The sequence below is a fragment of the Fringilla coelebs genome (assembly GCF_963513975.1).
Source record: "Fringilla coelebs genome assembly, chromosome: 19".
Classification (NCBI taxonomy): Eukaryota; Metazoa; Chordata; class Aves; order Passeriformes; family Fringillidae; genus Fringilla; species Fringilla coelebs.
The window spans coordinates 13,860,462-13,880,181 of record NC_140045.1 but is presented as its reverse complement, the minus strand read 5'-3'; the positions used below and the strand labels follow the sequence as shown (position 1 = coordinate 13,880,181).

At 63.1% G+C, this 19,720-nt stretch overlaps 3 protein-coding genes across 3 annotated transcripts; 1 reads left to right on the top strand and 2 right to left on the bottom strand.

The window, feature by feature from the left end:
- Nucleotides 1-615: 615 nt before the first annotated feature.
- Nucleotides 616-4,299, top strand: CCDC42 (coiled-coil domain containing 42; the record flags this gene model as incomplete). Its single annotated transcript, XM_084218796.1, has 8 exons — nucleotides 616-680; nucleotides 923-1,028; nucleotides 1,147-1,251; nucleotides 1,680-1,877; nucleotides 2,257-2,478; nucleotides 2,960-3,118; nucleotides 3,744-3,808; nucleotides 4,164-4,299. 8 exons carry the CDS (start codon nucleotides 616-618, stop codon nucleotides 4,297-4,299), a joined length of 1,056 nt encoding a protein of 351 aa, XP_084074922.1.
- Nucleotides 4,300-5,985: 1,686 nt separating this feature from the next.
- On the bottom strand, nucleotides 5,986-13,432 carry LOC311161145 (bMERB domain-containing protein 1-like; the record flags this gene model as incomplete). Its single annotated transcript, XM_084218461.1, has 6 exons — nucleotides 5,986-6,104; nucleotides 6,430-6,503; nucleotides 6,633-6,747; nucleotides 6,990-7,063; nucleotides 8,720-8,840; nucleotides 13,357-13,432. 6 exons carry the CDS (start codon nucleotides 13,430-13,432, stop codon nucleotides 5,986-5,988), a joined length of 579 nt encoding a protein of 192 aa, XP_084074587.1.
- Nucleotides 13,433-17,267: 3,835 nt separating this feature from the next.
- Nucleotides 17,268-19,259, bottom strand: MFSD6L (major facilitator superfamily domain containing 6 like; the record flags this gene model as incomplete). Its single annotated transcript, XM_084218795.1, has 1 exon — nucleotides 17,268-19,259. One exon carries the CDS (start codon nucleotides 19,257-19,259, stop codon nucleotides 17,268-17,270), a length of 1,992 nt encoding a protein of 663 aa, XP_084074921.1.
- Nucleotides 19,260-19,720: the final 461 nt, after the last annotated feature.

Sequence of the window (19,720 nt, the reverse complement as noted above, 5' to 3'; positions counted from 1 at the left end):
CCCAGGGCAGCACAGGGCACAGGGGCCAATCTGGGCCGAGGAAGAAGCAGAGAAGACGAATGGAGAAGAGAAGGGAATGAAAAAATTCCAGGTCCTGGACACAGTGGTCAGTCCCCCTGATGCCAGGGGGTTCACAGGAGTTGGGAGGAGCCCCTGGAGCTGTCACAGAGGGTGCAGGAGCCCCTGGAGCTGTCACAGAGGGCAGAGGAGCCCCTGGAGCTGTCACAGAGGGTGCAGGAGCCCCTGGAGCTGTCACAGAGGGCAGAGGAGCCCCTGGAGCTGTCACAGAGGGCAGAGGAGCCCCTGGAGCTGTCACAGAGGGCAGAGGAGCCCCTGGAGCTGTCACAGAGGGCAGAGGAGCCCCTGGAGCTGTCATAGAGGGCAGAGGAGCTCCTGGAGCTGTCACAGTGCTGGGAGGAGCCCCTGGAGCTGTCACAGAGCCCGGAGGAGCTCCTGGAGCTCTCACAATGGTTGGAGGAGCCCCAGTGGCTCTCCCTGGGACTGAGTAGCCCCAGGGCTCGTGCTGGTGCCCTGGAGTAGCCCCAGGGCTGGTGCAGAGCACAGCAGCCCCCGGGCTGCCCCGAGGCCGGGCCAGGACCTGCGGTGGCCGCAGCGATGGCCCACGACGACGTGAACTATTACCGGGGGCAGTACAAGGAGAGGCTCCTGCCCCTGCTCAGGTCAGGGCTCCTCCAGCCTCCCCCCGTGCCCCCACGGCTCCGTCCCTGCCACGCCAGCTCCCGTCCCTTACCCGCTCCTGTCCCTGCCCCGCCTGGGCTGGGGGTCCCTGTGGGGGAGGGCTGGGGGCCACGCTGCCAGGGGGGTTCCCAGGTGGGGCTGGGGTCCTGCCCACCCCTGGGCCACAGCCCAGCTCCAGGGCACCCTGCCAGGACGCCGTGTGAGCTCGGGACGTGCGTGGCAGGGAGCTGCAGGCGGCAGAGGAGGCCTCCACCAACTCCTTCATCTGCGTGCTGAAGAAGATGAAGGAAGTGCGGCTGATGGAGAAGGTTGTGGAGGAGACAGAGGAGGTGAGGAAGCTGGGAGGCTGCTGGGACGGGGCTGGGCGGCTTTGCAGGGTGGCAGGGCATGGGGAGTGGCTCTGGCACGGCTGTGGCGGCTGTGTCACCCTCGCTCTGGTGCTGCCAGGCCTTCGCAGAGAGGATGGGGACCCTCGCTGAGCAGTGGAGGGACCTGCACGCCAGGAGGGCCCAGCTGAAAGACCACGTGGTGACATCTGGGGCGACTGTAAAGGTACCCTGGCACACCTGGCACACCTCTCACACCTGGCACACCTCACACACCTTGTACACCCGGCACACCTCATACACCTGGCACACCTCTCACACCTGGCACACCTGGCACAGCTGGCACACTGTCCCTGCTCACAGCTCCTCTGCCCTGGGAGGAGCCTTGGCTCAGCACTCCTGGCCAAAGCTCCCCTGAGGCCGGAGCTGTGCAGGCAGGGATTTGTGCCCTGGGTGGGAGAGGGATTGTCTGGGAGGCACAGCCCCCGCCCAGGTGCTGCCCCAGCCCAAGGGACAGGGAGAGGGTGGTCCCTGGTCCCCAGGGCTGGGCTCTCCTCTCTGGAGGCTCTCCTGGCAGTGCCCTCAGTGACCCAGCTCTGCCTTCCCGTGCCTCCCTTCCCCTCTGGCTGTGGGTGCTGCTGAAAACCTGCCCAGGAGAATGAAAGGCTGAGAACCCAAGCTCTGAAGAAAGCCAAAGAAGAGAAAGTGGAGAATTTGAAAAAGGAGAGTGAGCTCTTGAGGAGTAGGAGGGAACTGGAAGCCCTGAGAAAAAAGCACCAGAAACTCTCCAAAAAATTGCTGAAGTATTCCCCGTTCAAGAGGTACATGGAGGATGTGGTGGAGAATTCACAGGTGAGCTTGGACGTGGCTCAGGGAGAGCCTCCCCTGGGTTTGTACCAGAGAGATGAGGCAAGGCCAGGGAAATCAACCCCTGACCAAAGCCAGAGACTCCAGGTGGGCTGGGAGGGGCTCCCTGGCCACCGAGGTGGGCCACAGGCAGCAGGGTGAGGAGAGGAGAGCCAGGACAGGGGAGGGCAGGGCAGGGTGTCCCTGACCCCAGGGAGGGCAGGGCAGGGTGTCCCTGACCCCAGGGCAGGGCAGGGCAGGGCAGGGTGTCCCTGCCCCCAGGGAGGGCAGGGCAGGGTGTCACTGACCCCAGGGCAGGGCAGAGCAGGGTGTCCCTGACCCCAGGGCAGGGCAGGGTGTCACCGACCCAGGACCTGGGCTGCAGTTCCAGGACATCGATGACGTCATCAGCTACTACAAGGCCCTGCTGAGGACCCGCAAGGACCTGCTGCAGTCCCAGTGGTGGCACCGGCAGCTGATGGAGCAGGGCAAGAGCCTGCACCAGCAGCTCAGGGCGGAGAAGGAGGCTGAGATGCACCAGTGCAGGAGTGACCTGGTGCAGCTCAAGGAATCCCTTGACCAGGCTCAAAGTGACATCCGGCACTGGGTGAGGACCCGAGGGGTGGCCGGGGGGGCTGGGAGGACAGGGCTGGCTCCTCCTGCAGCCAAGGGCTCATGGCAGGGCCCAGCAGCACTTTGGGGTGGGAGGAGATGCTCCATCCCATGGATCCCATCCCATGGATCCCATCCCATCCCATCCCGGGGCTGCAGGAGGAGGAGTGAGAGCCTGGGGGGGTGGGGGAGGTTTGTCACCAAGGGAGGGGACAGTGTCAGCACTGCAGGGCTGGCAGGGATGGCATGCCAGGGTGGGCACTGCAGGGTGGGCAGGACACGGGGCTGGCTCTGCTCTGTTCCCAGCACACCAGCCTGGCCCCTGGCTCTGCTCTGCTCCCAGCACACAGGGCTGCACCAGCTCCAGCCCAGCCCAAGGCTGGGTCCTTCCCAGCACGGATGAGGCTGAGCTGGGGGTCTCCAGCCGGGGTCCCAGGACTGAAGCAGCCCTGCTGGGACATGTCTCGTGTCCCCAGGAGGATCGCTGGGCCCAGGTGCAGGACAGGGCTGCCAAGAAGGCCGTGGAGCTGAGGTCCCTCACCATGGCCATCCAGAGCCTGTTCCACGCTGCCAGCATGCGGCTGCAGCCGCAGGGCAGGGTGGCAGCTGGGGACAGCCACCGGCAGCTGGACATGGTAAGGTGGGCACAGGGCCAGGGACAGCCCGGGCACAGCCTGGGCACAGCCCCGTCCTGACAGGACAAGCAGCAGGAATGGCTCCCCCGGGGCGAGGGGAGCCCCCAGGCCCAGCACAGCCCCCCCCTCCCCTGGGGTCCCTGGCTGGGAATGGGGGGGACACCGGGGAAAACTGTCCCAACCCAGCAGGGGGGAGTGGGGCCTGTGGGGGTGGGGGGGGGGGGGGTCAGGCACAGACAGGGGGTGCAGGGATGTGGGGATGAAGGGATATAGGGGTGCAGGGACAGGGGATGCAGGAATGCAGGGATTCAGGGGTGCAGGGGTGCAGGGTTTGGGGGTGGAGGGGTTCAGGGGCACAGGGATATGCGGATGCAGGGACAGGGAGCGCAGAGATATGGGGATGCAGGGATGTGGGGATGCAAGGGGTTGGGGGTGCAGGGTTTTGGGGGTGCAGGAATGCAGATCCAGCCATGGCCAGAGTTTAGCTCCTTTCCCCCACAGAGGCACACCCTGGTGCTTTCTTGTCCTGTCACTTAGCTTGGGGACATCCTGCCCTGCAGGAGGGACAGGCTCCCCTCTGCCTCCTGCTCCCATCCCTGCCTGACCCTGCCCTGTCTCTCCCCAGATCCGGCAGTTCATCCACGACCTCCAGGACTTCACGGACGACATGAAGGAGCGTGGCCGAGCTCTGTGAGCCTGCCCTGCCAGGAGGCAGCAGCAGGGCAGGCAGCGAGAGGAGAGGATGAGAGAACCCTGCAGATACTGCAGACTGAAAAAAATAGCAAATATTTAAAGGCATCTCTTCATTTCCTGCTGATCTTCCCTGCTCTTCTGTGAGCCCAAAGAGTCAGAAGTGGGAAAGAGAGAAAAGCAGGAGGGAGTGAGCCCTGCGTGGCTCTCGGGGTCCCAGAGGTCTCACAGACACTGGCAGTGCCACCAAGAGCTGCTCCTGCTCTGGAAAATCAGCTCCTGACTCATCCCAGGGCACAGAGCATGCTGGGCCTTTGTGCCCCTGCACCTCATCTCAGCTGTGACATTTCCAAAGGGACAGGGTCATCCACACCCCCGGAGAGGTGACTCAGCCATCCCCAGCCACGGCCACCCTGTCACCCACGTGGGTGCCACCCTCTCAGTGGTGGCAGGAGCTCGTGGGACTGGAGCAGCTCCACCCTGCCCTGTGAGGGACAGGTGGGGACACAGCTGTACCCAGGGGCTGGTGGAGGACACTGAGGGACCAAAAGTGAAGTGTGGGTCAGTGCCAGCAATGGGAGGGCTGGGCTCTGGCTGCACACAGGAGTGTTCAGGGTCAGGTTTCTGCTCCTCTCTGCCCACCCTGCTGGGCACACACCCTCTGCCCACCCTGCTGTGCCACAGCTGAGCCGTCCCAGGAGGGAAAACACCTGAGGAGCTTCCAGCAGACATTTATTGGTTGGGGTTGAGGTGGGTGCACACCCAGCTGTGTCCCTCCCGTGGGCTGGGCTCCTCTCCCAGCCCTTCCAACAGTTCTGTGTGCCCAGGGAGCAGCCTCAGAGCCACGGGGGGACAGACAGACAGACCCTGCCCATCCTCCAGCACTGCCTCCAGCCCAGGCTGCCTCCGGAGGGGCAAGTTGGGAATCCAGGGCTTTCCTGGCCTCGGGGTCCCCCTAAGCCCGACCAAACTCTCTGGCTGGGTCACTCACTGTCCCAGTGAGGCCCTGGGAGGGCAGGGCAGACAGGAACCTTTGGTGTGTGGAACAAAGCAAATCCCTGTGGGCCAAGCAGAGCAGCCCAGGATGGGATCAGCTCCAGGACGGGATCAGCTCCAGGCCAGGATCAGCTCCAGGACGGGATCAGCTCCAGGACAGCATCAGCTCCAGGCTGGGATCAGCTCCAAGAGAGGATCAGCTCCAGGCCAGGATCAGCTCCAGGGTGGAGGCTCTCCATGGACACTCCCAGCGTGGAGCACGTTGCTCTCCAAGCAGCAGCTCCAGGTGGTTTTCATCCCTCAGCCCAGGTGTGGGATGCTCTGTCACAGCTGCCAGGCCGGGGTGGGACGTGGTGTCTGTGCTGCCCTGGGGGACCCGGGGCCACCAGGAGCTGTGGCAGCACCCGGAGCTGCCCAGCCAGCCCGGGGCCCTGGTGCTGCTGCTGCAGGGGAGCTGTGGGCAGGGATGGACGCTGCATGTCCCGGAGGAGGCTCTGGCTGCTGACCTGGGGAGCAAAGGCAGGAGCTGGGGAAGCAGGAATTACAGGCACAGCCCCCCTTGTGCCTCCTCCTCCGGGGCCATGGAGCCAGCCCTGCTTTGCAGAGCAGCCACTGCCCTGAGATGAGCTCCTGCTGCCCCTGGCCACGGTGACAGCTGCAGTGCCACGAGATCAACCCTCCAGGGAGGCCACAGCCCCGGGCTCTGGCAGCAGCCCCTTCCCTCACACAGAGCTCATCCCTCAGTGCTCGGGCAGGAGCTGCAGCTCTGTGCTCATCACCCCGGGGTGAAGCCCACCCCGAGCTCTTCAGGCCTTGCTGGCCCTGTGTGCACCCCCAGAGCCCAGCCTTGGCAGCAGGAGCTGGGGAGCAGAGCTGTGCTCGGGGCAGGGAGGCAGCCAGGGCCAGGCACGGCTGCTCCAGGGGGATCCCAGCCCACCGTGCCAGCTTCCCCAGGGGCGTGGGGAGCCAGGGCAGGAGCCCAGAGCCCAGAGCAGGAGCCCAGAGCCCAGAGCCCAGGGCAGGAGCCCAGAGCCCAGAGTAGGAGCCCAGAGCCCAGAGCCCAGAGCCCAGAGCAGGCTGCACGGGCTGGCAGCACCTCTGTGGCTCTGCCACCCCCATGGAACTCAGATCAGGACGTGCCCCTACCCTGGGCATGTCCTGTGCCAGGCACGGGCAGTGCCCTACATGATGGAGCAGGTGAAGCCACAGCACTCCCTGAGCAGCGTCAGGCCCGTCTTGGTCACGTAGGGAGCCGAGGTTTGCTGTCCCCTCGATGTCATCTTCTTCTCTGGGACAGGAGCTGTGGGAGCAGGAACCCAGCTGTGCCTGGGGACAGGGACAGGGCACAGCAGGGACCGCTGCTCTGCCTGGGGACAGGGACAGGGTACAGCAGGTGCCACTGCTCCACCTGGGGACAGGGCACAGCACAGGGCCACCGCTCTGCCTGGGGACAGGGACAGGGACAGGGCACAGCTGTGACCTCCAGCACCAGCACCCCCTGTGCCCCTTGCCCACCCTCCCCCAGGTGAGCCAGCCCCAGGCAGGCAAACCTTGGAGGCAGAGTGCCTGGGAAAGGGACAAACACCGGGAGGTTCAGTGCAAGCAATGAACACGTCAGCACCCACTTGCTCTCTGGAGGCAGCTTTTGGAGAGCTTGCTCTGCAGGAACTCGGCCATTTCCTTGTCCTCTTCCCTTTCCCTGTGACAAAGACCTCGGTTACTGCTCGGGAAAGGAGCAGCAGGGCCCCAGGAGCTCTGGGGAGGCAGGACACGGCTCAGAGGACGGATTGCACTGTCCCCAGCACGAGCAGTAGGTGACAGCAGCTACCTGAGCCTCTCAAACTCCACGTCATCCACCAGGAAATCCCGTGTCTCCACCAGCTTGTGGATCTGCTGCACCAGCTCCTCTTCCCTCTGCTTCTCCTCGTTGGATTTCTGCTTCTCTGCAGCACAGGGAGCACACTCACAGCCTCAGGGAGCACGTTTCACACAGCACAGAGGAGGTGCCTGGGGGCACAGCTGGGCACAGCTGGGCCCTGCCTGCGCCCACCTCCCCTGCCACACCTGCGCTGGGCCGGGAGCGTGGTGCCCTGGGGAGAGCAGCACCCTGGGGAGAGCAGCAAGCTGGGGATCCCAGCCCCCTCAGGGATCCCAGCACCCTTGGGGATGATCCCCAGAGCCTCACCTGGCAGGGCCAGGAGTTTCTGGAGCTCTGTTTTCAGCCGGCTGATCTCCTGACAGAGCTGGATGTCGTCCATCCTGCGGGGACACAAACGGAGCCTCTGAGGGGGAAAGCTGGGAGAGGAGAGGTTCAAACCCCCAGAGCAGCCCCCAGGCAGTGCCTGGGGGGGATCCCAGATTTCCCTGCCTTCCCGAGGGAAATGCCAGCCCACTTCACCCCGGAGTGTTGCTGGGGCTCTGGTTGTTGGCAGACAGAAAGCTTCACCACCTCAATGATAGCAAAGCCTTATCAAAGCCTGGCCCATCCACCAGGCAAGGGCTGCTGTGTTTCTCCTGGCCCCAGAAAATAATCCCCAAACAGCAAAATCCAAAAAGAGGTGGAAGCTGCTGCCGCAGAAAAAGATCTTTTTTATCCCACCTTCCTGCAGAATTAAATAAAGGTAGAAACATGAAATATAACAGAGAGAGTGTGCAGAGCACCAGGGGACCACGGGGACAGCAGAGATTGCTGGGGACACACTGATTGAAATGAAAATTACAGTCAGATGAGAGCTGGATCATTGTTGCATTTAAATGGAAATTAATTCTGGAAACACTGATAGGGAGAATAAAAGATAATAAATATCCTCTTTTCAATTAAAATTGGGAGGGGTTGCAGGGACAAGCACCCAGGAGGCTCCTCTGGGGCTGGGATTGCTTCTACCCCTGCTGGTGACACCTGTGGCAGCATCAGCCAGAGCCAGGTGTCCCTGGCTGGCCCCAGGGAGCAGGGTGGAGCTGCACCTCCCACAGAATTCCAGGAGAAGTGTTGAGTGCCTGGTTGTTTCCCAGAGCACAGACGCCCCAGGGGCACTGGGAGTGTTGGTCTGACACTGCCCACAAGGAGCATTTCCCCCACAGCTCCCCCAGCTCCCAGCCAGGCAATCCTGGCCTGTCCCAGCCCCACGGGATGGCCAAGCCCACCAGGAGGTTTCTGCAGGAGGTTTCCCTCTGCTTTCCAAGGGAGAAAGCAAACAAAGGGTTAAGGACACACAGAGCTGGAGCTCAGACAGAACCTGAGAGCACCAGGTACTGTTGCCATGGAAAGCATTTAAGAGCTACACTTTTGATGGTTTCCACAACTCCTTTTCAAATTGGAGTTCAGGGGCAGCTGTGCCTCAAAGGCGCTCCAAATCCAACCTCAGAGCAGCTCAAAGCTCCCACTCCCCAGATTTACCAGGATTTCCAGGCTGTGGGGACCCAGTCCCATCCAAAGGGCAGCACAGGAAATGCTCCAGCCCAGGAAATGTCACCTTTGCCAAAATCCCAGTTTGTGCTGGGCTGGCAGGGTGGGATGCGAGGGCTGGGCTGACTGCAGCCCTTCAGTGACATTAAAAACTTCATCAGCCCAGAGCACGGGTGTCAGCCAGGCCTTTTCCTCCAGACACACAAAACCTCCTGACAGAGCCGTGGAAAATCCCCAAGGGCTGGTGGGCCCCACTGCAGCATGGGGGCTCAGGTCAGAAAGGCCAGAGAATTTCATTCCAAAACTTCTTGGATCATTGGAATGGGAACGAGGTGGGAAGCAGCCTCACCCCTGCTCATCCCTGGGGCTGAGCTGTGCTTGGCTGGCAGGAGGGGACACTGGGGAATCCCTGGGAGGGGGCAGGACAGAGGGGACAGGCACAGCACAGAGGGACAGACACATGTAGCACACAGGGGACAGACACACAGCACAGAGGGACAGACACTCACATGTAGCGCAGCTCCGACTCCCGGCGCACCAGGATCTCCCGGATCCGCTCGATCCTGAAGAGCTCCCCCTCGATGTCATCCATGGTGGTGGTGGAGTCGGCCATGGACACGATCTCGTCCTCTGGAGAGGGAACGGAGCCCCTGAGGCAGCGGGAGAGCGGCGGGGCCCCGGGGGCAGCCTCGGGAGCAGCGGCAGCACTGCCCCTGGCTCCGTGCTGGGACAGAGCCCCACACGCCCCGGGGTCCCCTCTCCCCGAGCAGCAGCAGCCCAAGGGAGGGGGGGACAGGAATGCCCCTTCCTTTTCCAGAGGCACAGAAGCCTCCAGCAGGTCCAGCAGGGAGAGCTGAGCCTGCCCAGCATCCTCCTGCTGCAGGAGCAGGAGCAAACCCCGGGCACACAGAGCTCAGAGCTGAGAGCCACGGGGTGAGTTCCTGCTGCTGCTCCCCCTCCATCACAGGCTGGGTGAACACCCCCATCCTTCCCAGGCTCTGGGGTGAGCCCCCCTTTCAGCTCCCTCACCCTCTGCAGTGCTGAGCTCACACCCAGCCCCCACTTGGGGAAACTGAGGCAGGAAAGGTGGGAGGGTCACCTGCTCAGGGTGAGAGGCAGGACCTGCACCCCAAAATGTGGGATAAAGGGGCTGTAATTTATGTTTGAGAGGGGTGGACAGGATGAAAGCCCATCCACCTCCACCTGTGGCTCTGACCAGCAGCTCTGCCTCCCCCGCCGTGACTCACACACAAATCCCACTCCTTGCTCCTGCCTGGCCCATGGATTTCCTCTGGATGCTGTGTGGATCCCACAGGGACTCCCAGCCAGCTTTGGGCGAACAGCTGAGGATTTGCTGCAGGCCAGCTCCCGGCCTGAGCTGGCCCTCAGACACGACACTGAGCCTGTCCCCTGAGCCTGTCATCAGTGCCAGCAGCAGCTCTGTCACCACAGCCCAGCCAACCCCACATTCCCGGGGGTGCTGGGGACAGGAGGCAGAGCCAGGCTGGGGGAGAACATTCCAAACACTCCTGCAGGGGCTGGGTTTGCTTCCTCTGACCCTTCACAGGGCACTGCTCCCCTCTGAGGCTTTGCCTTCCTGCAGCCCTGGCACTTTCCCCGTGCAGGAAGAGGGGAAAGCACAGAAGGTGCAGCTGCTCCCAGGAAGAGGGGAAAGCACAGAAGGTGCAGCTGCTCCCAGGAAGAGGGGAAAGCACAGAAGGTGCTCCAGGATCAGGATTGCCTGGGCAGGGATGCTGGGAGATGCCAGGCTGTGTGGTCTGGGCATTCCAAGCAGGAGCCAGGCCAGTGCGGAGGGTTACAGAGCAGGAAGAGACAAACTCCAAGGCACAGGACCAAAGTCTCTGCACTCTCCTCATCATAAAACACTGCTCAGGAAATCGTTCCCAGAGTGGGACACATTTCCAAGACTTCCAGCATGGAAGGTTTATTGTGGAAATCCGATGGTCTGGATGCATGTGAGGGGTTTGGGGAAGAGTTTTCTGCTGTATCTGGCTTAGAAACTCATGAGGGCTCTCAGGGGTTGTGTCCCTGCCCCCAGGCAGGAAGGGCAGGCTCAGCTAATGCCAGGGCATGACTCCTCCCTCAGTCCCTGTTGGGGCTCAGGGGCAGGGTGAGGCTGGATGAGCCCTGGATGAGCCCTCCAGCAGCTCCTGCCTGGGCTCAGGGGCAGGGTGAGGCTGGATGAGCCCTGGATGAGCCCTGGATGAGCCCTCCAGCAGCTCCTGCCTGGGCTCAGGGGCAGGGTGAGGCTGGATGAGCCCTGGATGAGCCCTCCAGCAGCTCCTGCCCGGGCTCTGCTCTCCCTCTGCCTCCCTCCTGACGGTTGCCAAGGGACCGGCCTGTGCCTGCTACAGCATCACCGTGCGGTTGCTAAGGGACCAGAGTGCGGTTGCTAGGGGACCGGGATGCTGAGGTCCTTCATCCCGAGCATTCTGGGGCTCTGCTACCCCACAGCTCCTCTGGCCTGGGATGTTTTGCTGCAGCTGCACCCAGCTGAGCAGCTGGGGACGGCCCCAGGGGCCCAAGGCAGACGCTGCCAGATGTGCAAGGACCAGCACAGCTGGAGGGGCAGGTGGCACAGCTGGCACGTGCCTGTGGGTGGCCACTGTCACCAAAAGCTGCGCTGCTGTGTCCCCTCTGCGCCAACAAACACAGAGACACAACCCCGGGGCTTCCTGCAGCCTCCGTGCCCGGGGACACACCGGGGACACACCGGGGACACACCGGGGACACACCAACCTGCCTGGGGGCACGGGGCAGGGCTGGGGAGGGGGACGGTCCCTCCTGGCCTGGGAATTACGCGGGACGTTCTGATCCCTGCTGGCACAATCACTGCGCTGAGGTTCCCAGCAGGAATTTCCCGGGGGCAGTGCCAGGGCTGGGGCAGCTGCCAGAACCCCAGAATGGCACCGGCACAAACCTGCCAGGTGCGAGAGGGGAATCCTCGCCGGGCAGGCAAAAGGAGGAGGCGCATGGGACGGGAGGAGGTGACAATGTTGGGACAGGGGAAGGGGGCAGGGCTGAGCTCTTTTCCCCCGCCTGCAGCAGGAGGCTGGGATGTAATTCCAGCCCCTGGGCAGAGCCCACAAAAGCAGGAAAGCTCCTGGCTCGGCTCTGGGATGGTTCCCACCGGGCGTGGCTGGCACCACCCTGCTCCTAAGTCACCTTTCTGCTGGACACTGACCAGGTCAGGAGTGTCCTGTGACATGGGGACAGTGGGAAGGTCACACAGCCCAGCCAGGGCCGCAGGGCTCAGCTGGAGGGTGCCAGCCCTTGGCTGAGCCTTCAGGAGCTGTGGTCGGGTCCTGGCGCTCTGCAGCCCTCAGGAATTGCAAGGAACTCCTCCCCAAGCAGTCAGTGCTGGACAAGAAGCTCTGACAGGACATTTGTGTGCCTGGAGCTGCTGAGTTCAGGGCAGAAGCAGAGGGAGGGCAGGGCCAGGATAGAACTGCTGGAAAAGTAACCCACAAACCCTGGGAGGGAGCACGTGGAGAAGGGGGCACCCAGGGCAGGGTGTTCACTAAAGCTGGGATCAAGACCACAATCCAAATCTCCCTTTGGGGACAGACAGGGATGGCCCCATGTGTGGCCACACTGCCCAGGGGTCCCTTTGCTCCCACAGCTCTGCCAGAGCAGCACAGCCACCCACAGAAAACCCTATGCAGAAAACGCCCTGAGCCAGAGGGATCCTGCCTGGAACCATTTCAGCCTGGCAAACCAAGGACAGAAATTTGGAGATGCTCTGATCATCACAGCCGGCCCAGGGAGGGGCCTCAGCTAACGAGGAGTGTAATAGCCAGAGACTTCCATTCCAGATGGTCTGGGGACAACATTTGGACAGCCAGCAGCAAACTGGGATGAGTCACCACAGCCAGCAGTGCAGGGTGAGCTTCCAGCAATTTTCTTCAGGATTGAAGGTGGGAAATGGATTGACAGCCCCTGTGGAGGGGTCAGAGCCCTTTATGGGGGCACCATCCCGAGAAGCCCCAACTCAGCCGTGTGTTTCCCCCTGCTCCTGCCAGCAGCAGGGACAGGGGATGTTCAGCCTGAACTCCAGCAGGACGAGAGGCTCCAGGAGCTCAGTGCTGAACAGACTCGGTCTGAGCTGTCCTGGGGGGGAGCAAGCAGCAGAGCAGCACCCGAACAGGGGTCAGGGATTGCTGCCACATTCTTACCTGTCCCAAGGTTCTCACCCACCCCAAGGTCCCCAGGAGCTGGGAGCTCACAGAGCCACACTGAACCAGCAGAATCACAGCCACCACAGCCCTGCTCACAGGCTGGAGCAGAGGACGGGGTGGTGAACCCCTCAGAGCCCCACGGGAGGGGTAGGGGAGGATACACACTGCCAGGAAAGGCACAAAGGGAAAGGACCAAAACTTCCCGCAGCTCCCCGGGAGCTGAGCAGCTTCACGGGCACCACACAGCCCCCAGGCAGTACCCAGCAGGATGCTGGAGCTGGTGATCCCTCCTCCCCTGCCCCTCCAGCCGTCCGTGCCCGCTGGGTGCAAGGGGCTGAGGGGGAGCAGAAAGGGACAGCGAACGGGAGGGCTCGGAGGGGTGGCAGAGCAGAGGGATCGCAGGCGCCTCCCTCCGCCCAGCCCAGCGCTGCGACCCTTCCTCCCAGCCCAAGGTCGAGGGCTCTGCTCAAGGCAATTCCCCCGCCTGGCATCCCCGCTCTCCTCACCCGCGGTCCTGCTGCAGGAACCGGGCTGAGAGGGCCAAAGGCGGTGAAGGACAGGGCGACCCCTCCTGTGCCCCGCTCCCAGCCGTGCCCAGGGCCGCGCACGCAGCGAGATGTGACCGTGCTGCCCCGGTGCGCCCCTGCAGACACCCCCCTGCTGCCACCCTTCCTCCCCTCCAGCCCCCCTTCTCCCCGTCCTTACTGTCCCCCATCCATCCATCCATCCATCCATCCATCCATCCATCCATCCATCCATCCATCCATCCATCCATCCCTCTCCCCCACTCCCGATGGCCGCTCGGGGACCCCGGCAGGGCTCCGTTTGGCGGATAAAGCCGCCGGTTCCCCGCCAGCTCCCGGGCTCGGGTGCCCGGATTGTCCCGGAGCCCCGGGGCGGGGGAAGTTGGGCTCGGGCAGTGCCGGCGCCGGTCCCGCGGCGCTCACCTGGCCCCGCGCCGGCCGGCGGCCAGCGGGTGGATTCCATGGATCCGTAGCGGGGAGAAGCGCGGCTGCCCTCCATCCGCAGCCAGCGCGCCGTGCTCCGCCGGGGCGGGGGCTCCCGCCGCTCCCTTCCCGCTGCTCCCGCCGCTCCCTCCGCCCCGCTCCCGCCGCTCCGCCGGGGCGGGGGCTCTCACTGATCCCACCGCTCCGAGCCACGGCTCCGCTGCGCCGGGGCGGGGGCTCCCGCCGCTCCCTCCCCTCCGAGCCCCCCGCCTGCAGCCCCCGGCCCCCGCAGCTTCACCCGGGCCATGCCCCGGGGCTCCTCCCGGCCCCGTTCACCCCCGAACGAGCGGCATCGGCACCGATCGAGCGGGGCTCGGGCACTGAGGGTGCCCAGGCTCCGGGGGACACGGGGGTGGGACACGGGGTGCCAGGGGGGAGGCACAGCACCCAACAGCTCCCACAAAACCTGCTGAGCCAAGGCAGCCGTGCTTCCTGGTAGAAGCGACTTTTTCCCATGGAAAAACCCAGCAGTGAGAGTTTGAGCCAAGCTCCAGGGGCTGAAGTCCAGCAGCCACCTCAGCAGGACCCTGGTGGTCCCTCCTCTCTTGGCCAGGCCAGCGATGCCCAGGGGCACTGCCCTGAGGCTGGGCCCAGCAAACGGCCGGGGGGGCTGGGCGTGGGGGGCAAACCCCCCCGACAGGGGTCTGTGCTCCCAGAGCACCTGGCTGAGGACTCACGGCCCTGCAGGGACACACCTCAACACCCCCCCACCAAAACACACCGAGGGGACACACGAGTGTCCTCTGCTGGGACACCTCTCGGCCAGGCCGTGCCTGTAGGTGACACTGATGTCCCCATGCACAGGTCCGAGGGCTCAGGGACACCCCAGCTCGACAAGGTGGCTCAGGGACACTTTGGGAAGTGCCACTGGAGAGCAGGGACACGGTGACACTGGGGGGGTCTGGGGGATCAGCCCCCGCCCAGAACCAGCCCGTGGGCTCTGCTCGCAGCAGCCTCAGCTCCAGCCAGTGAAACACAAACCTGAGCAAAACCCTGGAATTCCAACCTCCAACAGCCAAAGAGGAGCTCCCCACTCTTGATCCAGCCAAAGAATTTGAAGCAGAACACGTGCCAGAGATGGTGCTTCATTCTTTAAGGATAACTGTGGAATATAAACACAATGAGGCAAAAATGAAGAGTCTCTGTCTAAAAACAGGGGGGAAAAGGATGTGGGAGCTGCTGCTCTAGGATGGAAATGCAGCAGCAGCGCCTCTGGAAATGCAGGAGCAGCACAAAGCCAGGAGGCCATGGAGGTGGGCCGGGAGCTGGAAGGGTGAGCCTTGACAGACTGGGAGCTCCAGCATTCCAGGGAATGGCCCGGGAATGCCCTGGGGTTGTAAGGAACCGCCAGCCCCCAGCCGAGGGGAGGGACAGGGCTGGTCTGGGGCTTTGGGTGGGCAGCAAGGAGAGCCGTGAAGCTGCTGCCTCTCAGCTGACGAAAGGATGAGCACCCCCAGCCCTGGAGCAGCGGGGCTGCAGTGACTCACCTTGTTTTGGTCGCTCCGAAGCGCAGAGAAAATGAACCTGTAAATATTTTAATCAGTTCTTCAGGCAAGCACTCTCCAGGATGACTTTCACTGTGAGCAGCCAGATCTGCTGGGGGCTGAACTCGAGTTTAATGCATTTTACTCACTTTATCAGGAGTAAATCAGACAGTCCAGAGTCACCCAGAGCCAGGATAGAATTCACACACGCCTGGAGCTGCTGGGTTGGATGGAATCCTCGGGGCAGAGGGAAGTGCAAATCAGGCACAGGAGCAGCCTGGGCTCCTTCCCTGGCCCAGGTCCTGGAATTCTGGGGCTGAGGGATATCGGTGGGACCTTCCCTGCTCCTCCTTAGGGAGATGTGTTCATGCCGTGGACGGGCAGGATTTAAGGGAATGCCCGAGGTCAATGTGATAATCTTGCACAATAAGGGTTTTTTAAAAGATTATCAATCCATTAAACACACTCGGTGCAGGTTCAGGGGAGTCACCCCTCTGCACAGCTCCAGGATGGACAGGGTCCTGTCACCGCAAGGCTTCTCCCTGTGAATCTGCAATCCAGCAGCTGCTGCTGTGCTGGGGCAGATGAAAAGGGCACGGCTCACCCAGGTAATCGGCTTCTAACGCGGGCAGCGCTGGCAGCTGAAGCAGCAGCTGCATTTCAAAGCGTTCCAGCTCTTTCTGTGCCGCTCACAAAGGCTCAGGATGTGCTGCGTGCAGGGATGAGCCTGACTGCAGGCAGATCCCCCATTAACACGCGTTGTTCCTCAGGTATTACACGACAATAAAAGAAATTCTTGACATCAAAATTGCTCCACTCGTGTTTGAATTCCCGGGGGAAGATAACATCTTAATAAAAAGTTCCAGCTATTCTTGGCGCGGGGACAGCTCTATCTATGGAGCCATTCCAGCAGAGCATTGTGCTGGCACAGAGGATCGCTGCCAGGAGCGAGGGAGCTAATTACCCTGAAAACATCTGATGTACAGATAATGCGGGATCGATGCCTACAGAGAGAGGAATTACCGCCCGGAGTCTTTTCCTTGTCTCCGGCGCTTCCTGCCGAGCCCACAGCGCGGCAGGGTGACACACTGCCAGGTCATTTGCATATGCCACGCTAAATATGCATTTCCATAAATATTCTGCTTCCTGCAGCTGCCTGTCTCGGGGCTTGCGAGCCACTCAGGCAGATGTCACTGAAATCCACCCCGGGCACAGGAATGATGCGCTTCCCTGACCGAGGAATACCTGATAACTGACAGCAGCCTTTGCTGTGGCTGAAGGGACTCCAAGGCTCATTTAAACCCCATTTAAGATCTCTCGATGACACCAGAGCACCGATTTTCCATTGAGAAGGAGAACTCACCTCCTGGAGAGGGGCTGAAATCTGTGCCCTGGAGGTGAAGGCAGGGCAGGTGAGGAGGTTTAACCCAGGAGCGGGTTAAAAGAGGAAGGCTGGGAACCGGTGACTTCCAGCTGGGAATAACCTGGGATAACTCATGGTGAAGGACATTCTCTGGCATGGACCGGGTGCTGCTCTTTGCTGTGCTCCTGTGCCCAGGTGTTGCTTTGGGGGTCCCCTGGTTAGTAAGGGACAGAAATAAATTCCCCTTCTCTTTCTGGGGCGGTGGCTGTCCCTGCCTGGCTGCTTCAGGACGCAGCTGAGCCAGGGCAGATGTCCCATCCCGCTCCCCGGAAATCCCAGCCCGCAGAAGCGGCTCCGGCCCGGAGAGCAGGCTGCTCCCGGCACCTGAACGCCGGGCACACCTTAAATCTGCACCAGGAAGTGCCCAGGTGGGCCGGGCCTGCCGCGGGCTCTGAGCACACCTGGAGGGTTCTCCCAGCAGATTCCCAGCAGGAGACACTGAAATCACAAAGCACGACACGGCGGGTGGTGTGTGGAAAAACCTTCTCTTACAAATGAACCGGGTTTTTATTCACATCCCTTATAAAGTGCAGAGTTCACCCCACGCTGCAAGGGCTCTGTGTGCTGTCAGCATGCCAACAATTTCCATTTGGTGGTGTCACAGCCCAGGTCACAACTGTCACTCAGCCTCAGCAGCAGCTCTGGCAGAAACAATCCGAATTTGGCTTTTGACTAAAAACTCAGCTACATTCATTTACCCAGTGTACACCTGAAATATCCTTTTGGGATTTTGGAAGCAAAATCATCAAGTTAAAAAGGAAAAAAATTAAAAAAAAATAGAATGCTATAAAGTAAGAAAATAAGATTTATAAGAGTTTTTTAAAAATAAAAATCTCTCCTGTCAGATATGGCCGGTACATATTTAGCACTTTTGAACCGATGGTGATTTCTGGACATTACCATTACCCCAGGTTCCCACTCCACCACAGAGACTTAGGTACAGACTAGTTGATGCCATGCTGCTCGATCCAATTCCTGTTAAAGCTCTCATCCTTCAGAGCCTTTTCCAGCCAGTCCTTCTCGCTCTCCTCCTCAGAGTCGCTCATTTCACTGGAATCAGCGGCCAGGAGCCGGGAATAATTAATTTTTCTCTGCCGGGGCAATTTGGATCGGGCAATTAGGAAGAAGAGGATCCAGAGCCCGAGCGCCAAGCAGCTCGCCTGGAGCAGCACGGGCAGCCCGAGGCGCTGCACCGCAAACCCGGCCCCGAGGCTGCCCAGGGCGGCCCCGGCCGCGCCCAGCGCCCGCAGCAGGGCGAGCAGGGCGCGCTCGGTGCCCGGCAGGGCCGCGTCCCCCGCCGTGCCCTGCGTGTGCCAGCGCAGCGCCCCGCTGCCGAGCCCGGCCAGCGCCTGCACGGGCAGCGCTGCCCAGGGCGCCCGGAGCAGGGAATAGCTCAGGAGCTGCGCCGCCAGCGCGCCCGGGCCCAGCGCCTCCGCCGCGCCGGCCGGCAGCGCCCGCAGCAGCCGCGGCCCGAGCGGGTGAAGGGCCAGCTCTGCCAGCGGCCCCAGGGCCACCCAGAGCCCCACGAGGAGCTCGCTGCCGCCCTGGTCCCGCAGCTGCCACGGGAGGAAGTTGTAGCTGGCAGAGCCGGCGGCGCCCACGAGGAACAGGGTGCCCGCGAGGAGCAGCGCCCGGCCGTGTCCCCGCAGCAGGGACAGCGCCTTGGCCAGCCCGGGAGCGCGGGCGCTTCGCCTGGGAGCGCAGCCGGGAAAGGAGACGCTGACCGCCAGCGAGAGCAGCACCAGGACAGCGGAGGCGTAGAAGTGCACGGCGAGGCGCGGGATGGAGCCGCCGAGGGAGCGGTCCAGGCGATCCACCAGCACGGACACGCCGCTCGCTCCGGCGGCCGCGCCCACGCAGCCCCACGGCCACAGCCGCCCGTACCTGTCCGTGGCGTCCACAAAGTCCAGGTACTCGTAGACACTCTCATCCATGGTCCATTCCAGGGAAGTGGCCAACAGCTCCCAAAGCACCACAGCGCCCAGGACCATGAGAAAAACCTGGTACTCTCTGTCCTGGGAGATGCTCGGCACTGCCTCCGAGCTGGCATCTCGAGAGTCTGAAAGGTTTTCAGACACGTGGGCATCTCCCACGGCGGGAAGAGCTGTTTTAAACAAAGCTGGCCCATTACTCTCAGTAGCATTTAGGCTTTCCTTAGCATTATCAGCAAGATGAATGGCAGCAGAGCCCGGAGCTTCCTCCGGGAGCCCAGGGGAGGGAGGGCCGTAGGATGCCGGCCCTCCTGGTTCCGGTGTCTGCTGATCGACGCCTCTCACCGTCCAGCCAGAGGAACCATCCAAGGAGCCTTTTCCGTTTGGATCACCTTCCCCAGCCTCTCTGCCGCGTTCCTGAGGCGGGCCTGCTGTGCCCAGCAAGCCCTGGGAGGCTGAACTGCCCAGAGCGGGCTTCCTGCTCGCTGCCAACACGTCAGCAGCCGTTGTCCCCGCTCGCCCTGGCGCAGCTCTGGTGTGCGGCAGAGCGCTCGGGTTCAGCGCTCTGTCACTGCTCCTGCCGGGGCTGGGCACCGGGCCGGGCCCTGCGGTGGGCACCGGGCCGGGCAGAGCGGAGGGCAGCGCGGAGGGCAGCGCGGAGGGCAGGGAGCCGGGCAGAGCGAGCTGCAGGCTGCGGTCACAGCCCGCGTCCCCCGTGTCCCCCGCGGGCGGGATGAGGGTGAGCGCCAGGCCGGCCCCGGCCGAGCCCAGCGCCGAGCCCGCCAGCAGCAGCCGGCCGGCGCGGCCCCGCGGGCAGCACAGCGGCACGGCCAGCGCCGCCAGCAGCCGCGCCCCGGCCGCCGCCCCCACCAGCGGCGCGGGCAGCCCGAGCAGCCGCAGGTAGAGCGGCAGGAAGGGCTCGGCGCAGCCCCGGCCCGCGCCCTGCAGCAGCCGGAACAGCGCGGCCAGCGCCAGGGCCCGGCCCACGTCCCAGCGCTCGCTCATGGCCCCCGCCGCACGGCCTCACCTGCCGCCAACGCCGCCGCTCCCCGCCGGCCCCGCTCCGGCCGGGGCGGAGCCGCCGTACCTGCGGCACCGGGGCGGCATCGGGGCGGCACCGGCCCGGCCGCACCTGCCCCGCCCCGGGACCGGCGGGGACGCAGCGCCGTCTGAGGCCGGGCCGGGAATGGCCCGGGGCCGGAACGGCCCGGGACCGGCAAGGGAATGGCCCGGTAATAGAATGGCACGGCACCGACACGGGAACGGCCCGGGACCGGCACGGGAATGGCCCGGGACCAGCACGGGAACGGCCCGGCACCGGCACGGGAACGGCCCAGTACCGACACGGGAATGGCCCGGTACTGACACAGGAATGGCCCCATACTGACACGGGAATGGCCCGGCACGGGAATGGCCCAGTTCTGACATGGGGATGACCCGGTACTGACATGGGGATGACCCGGTAC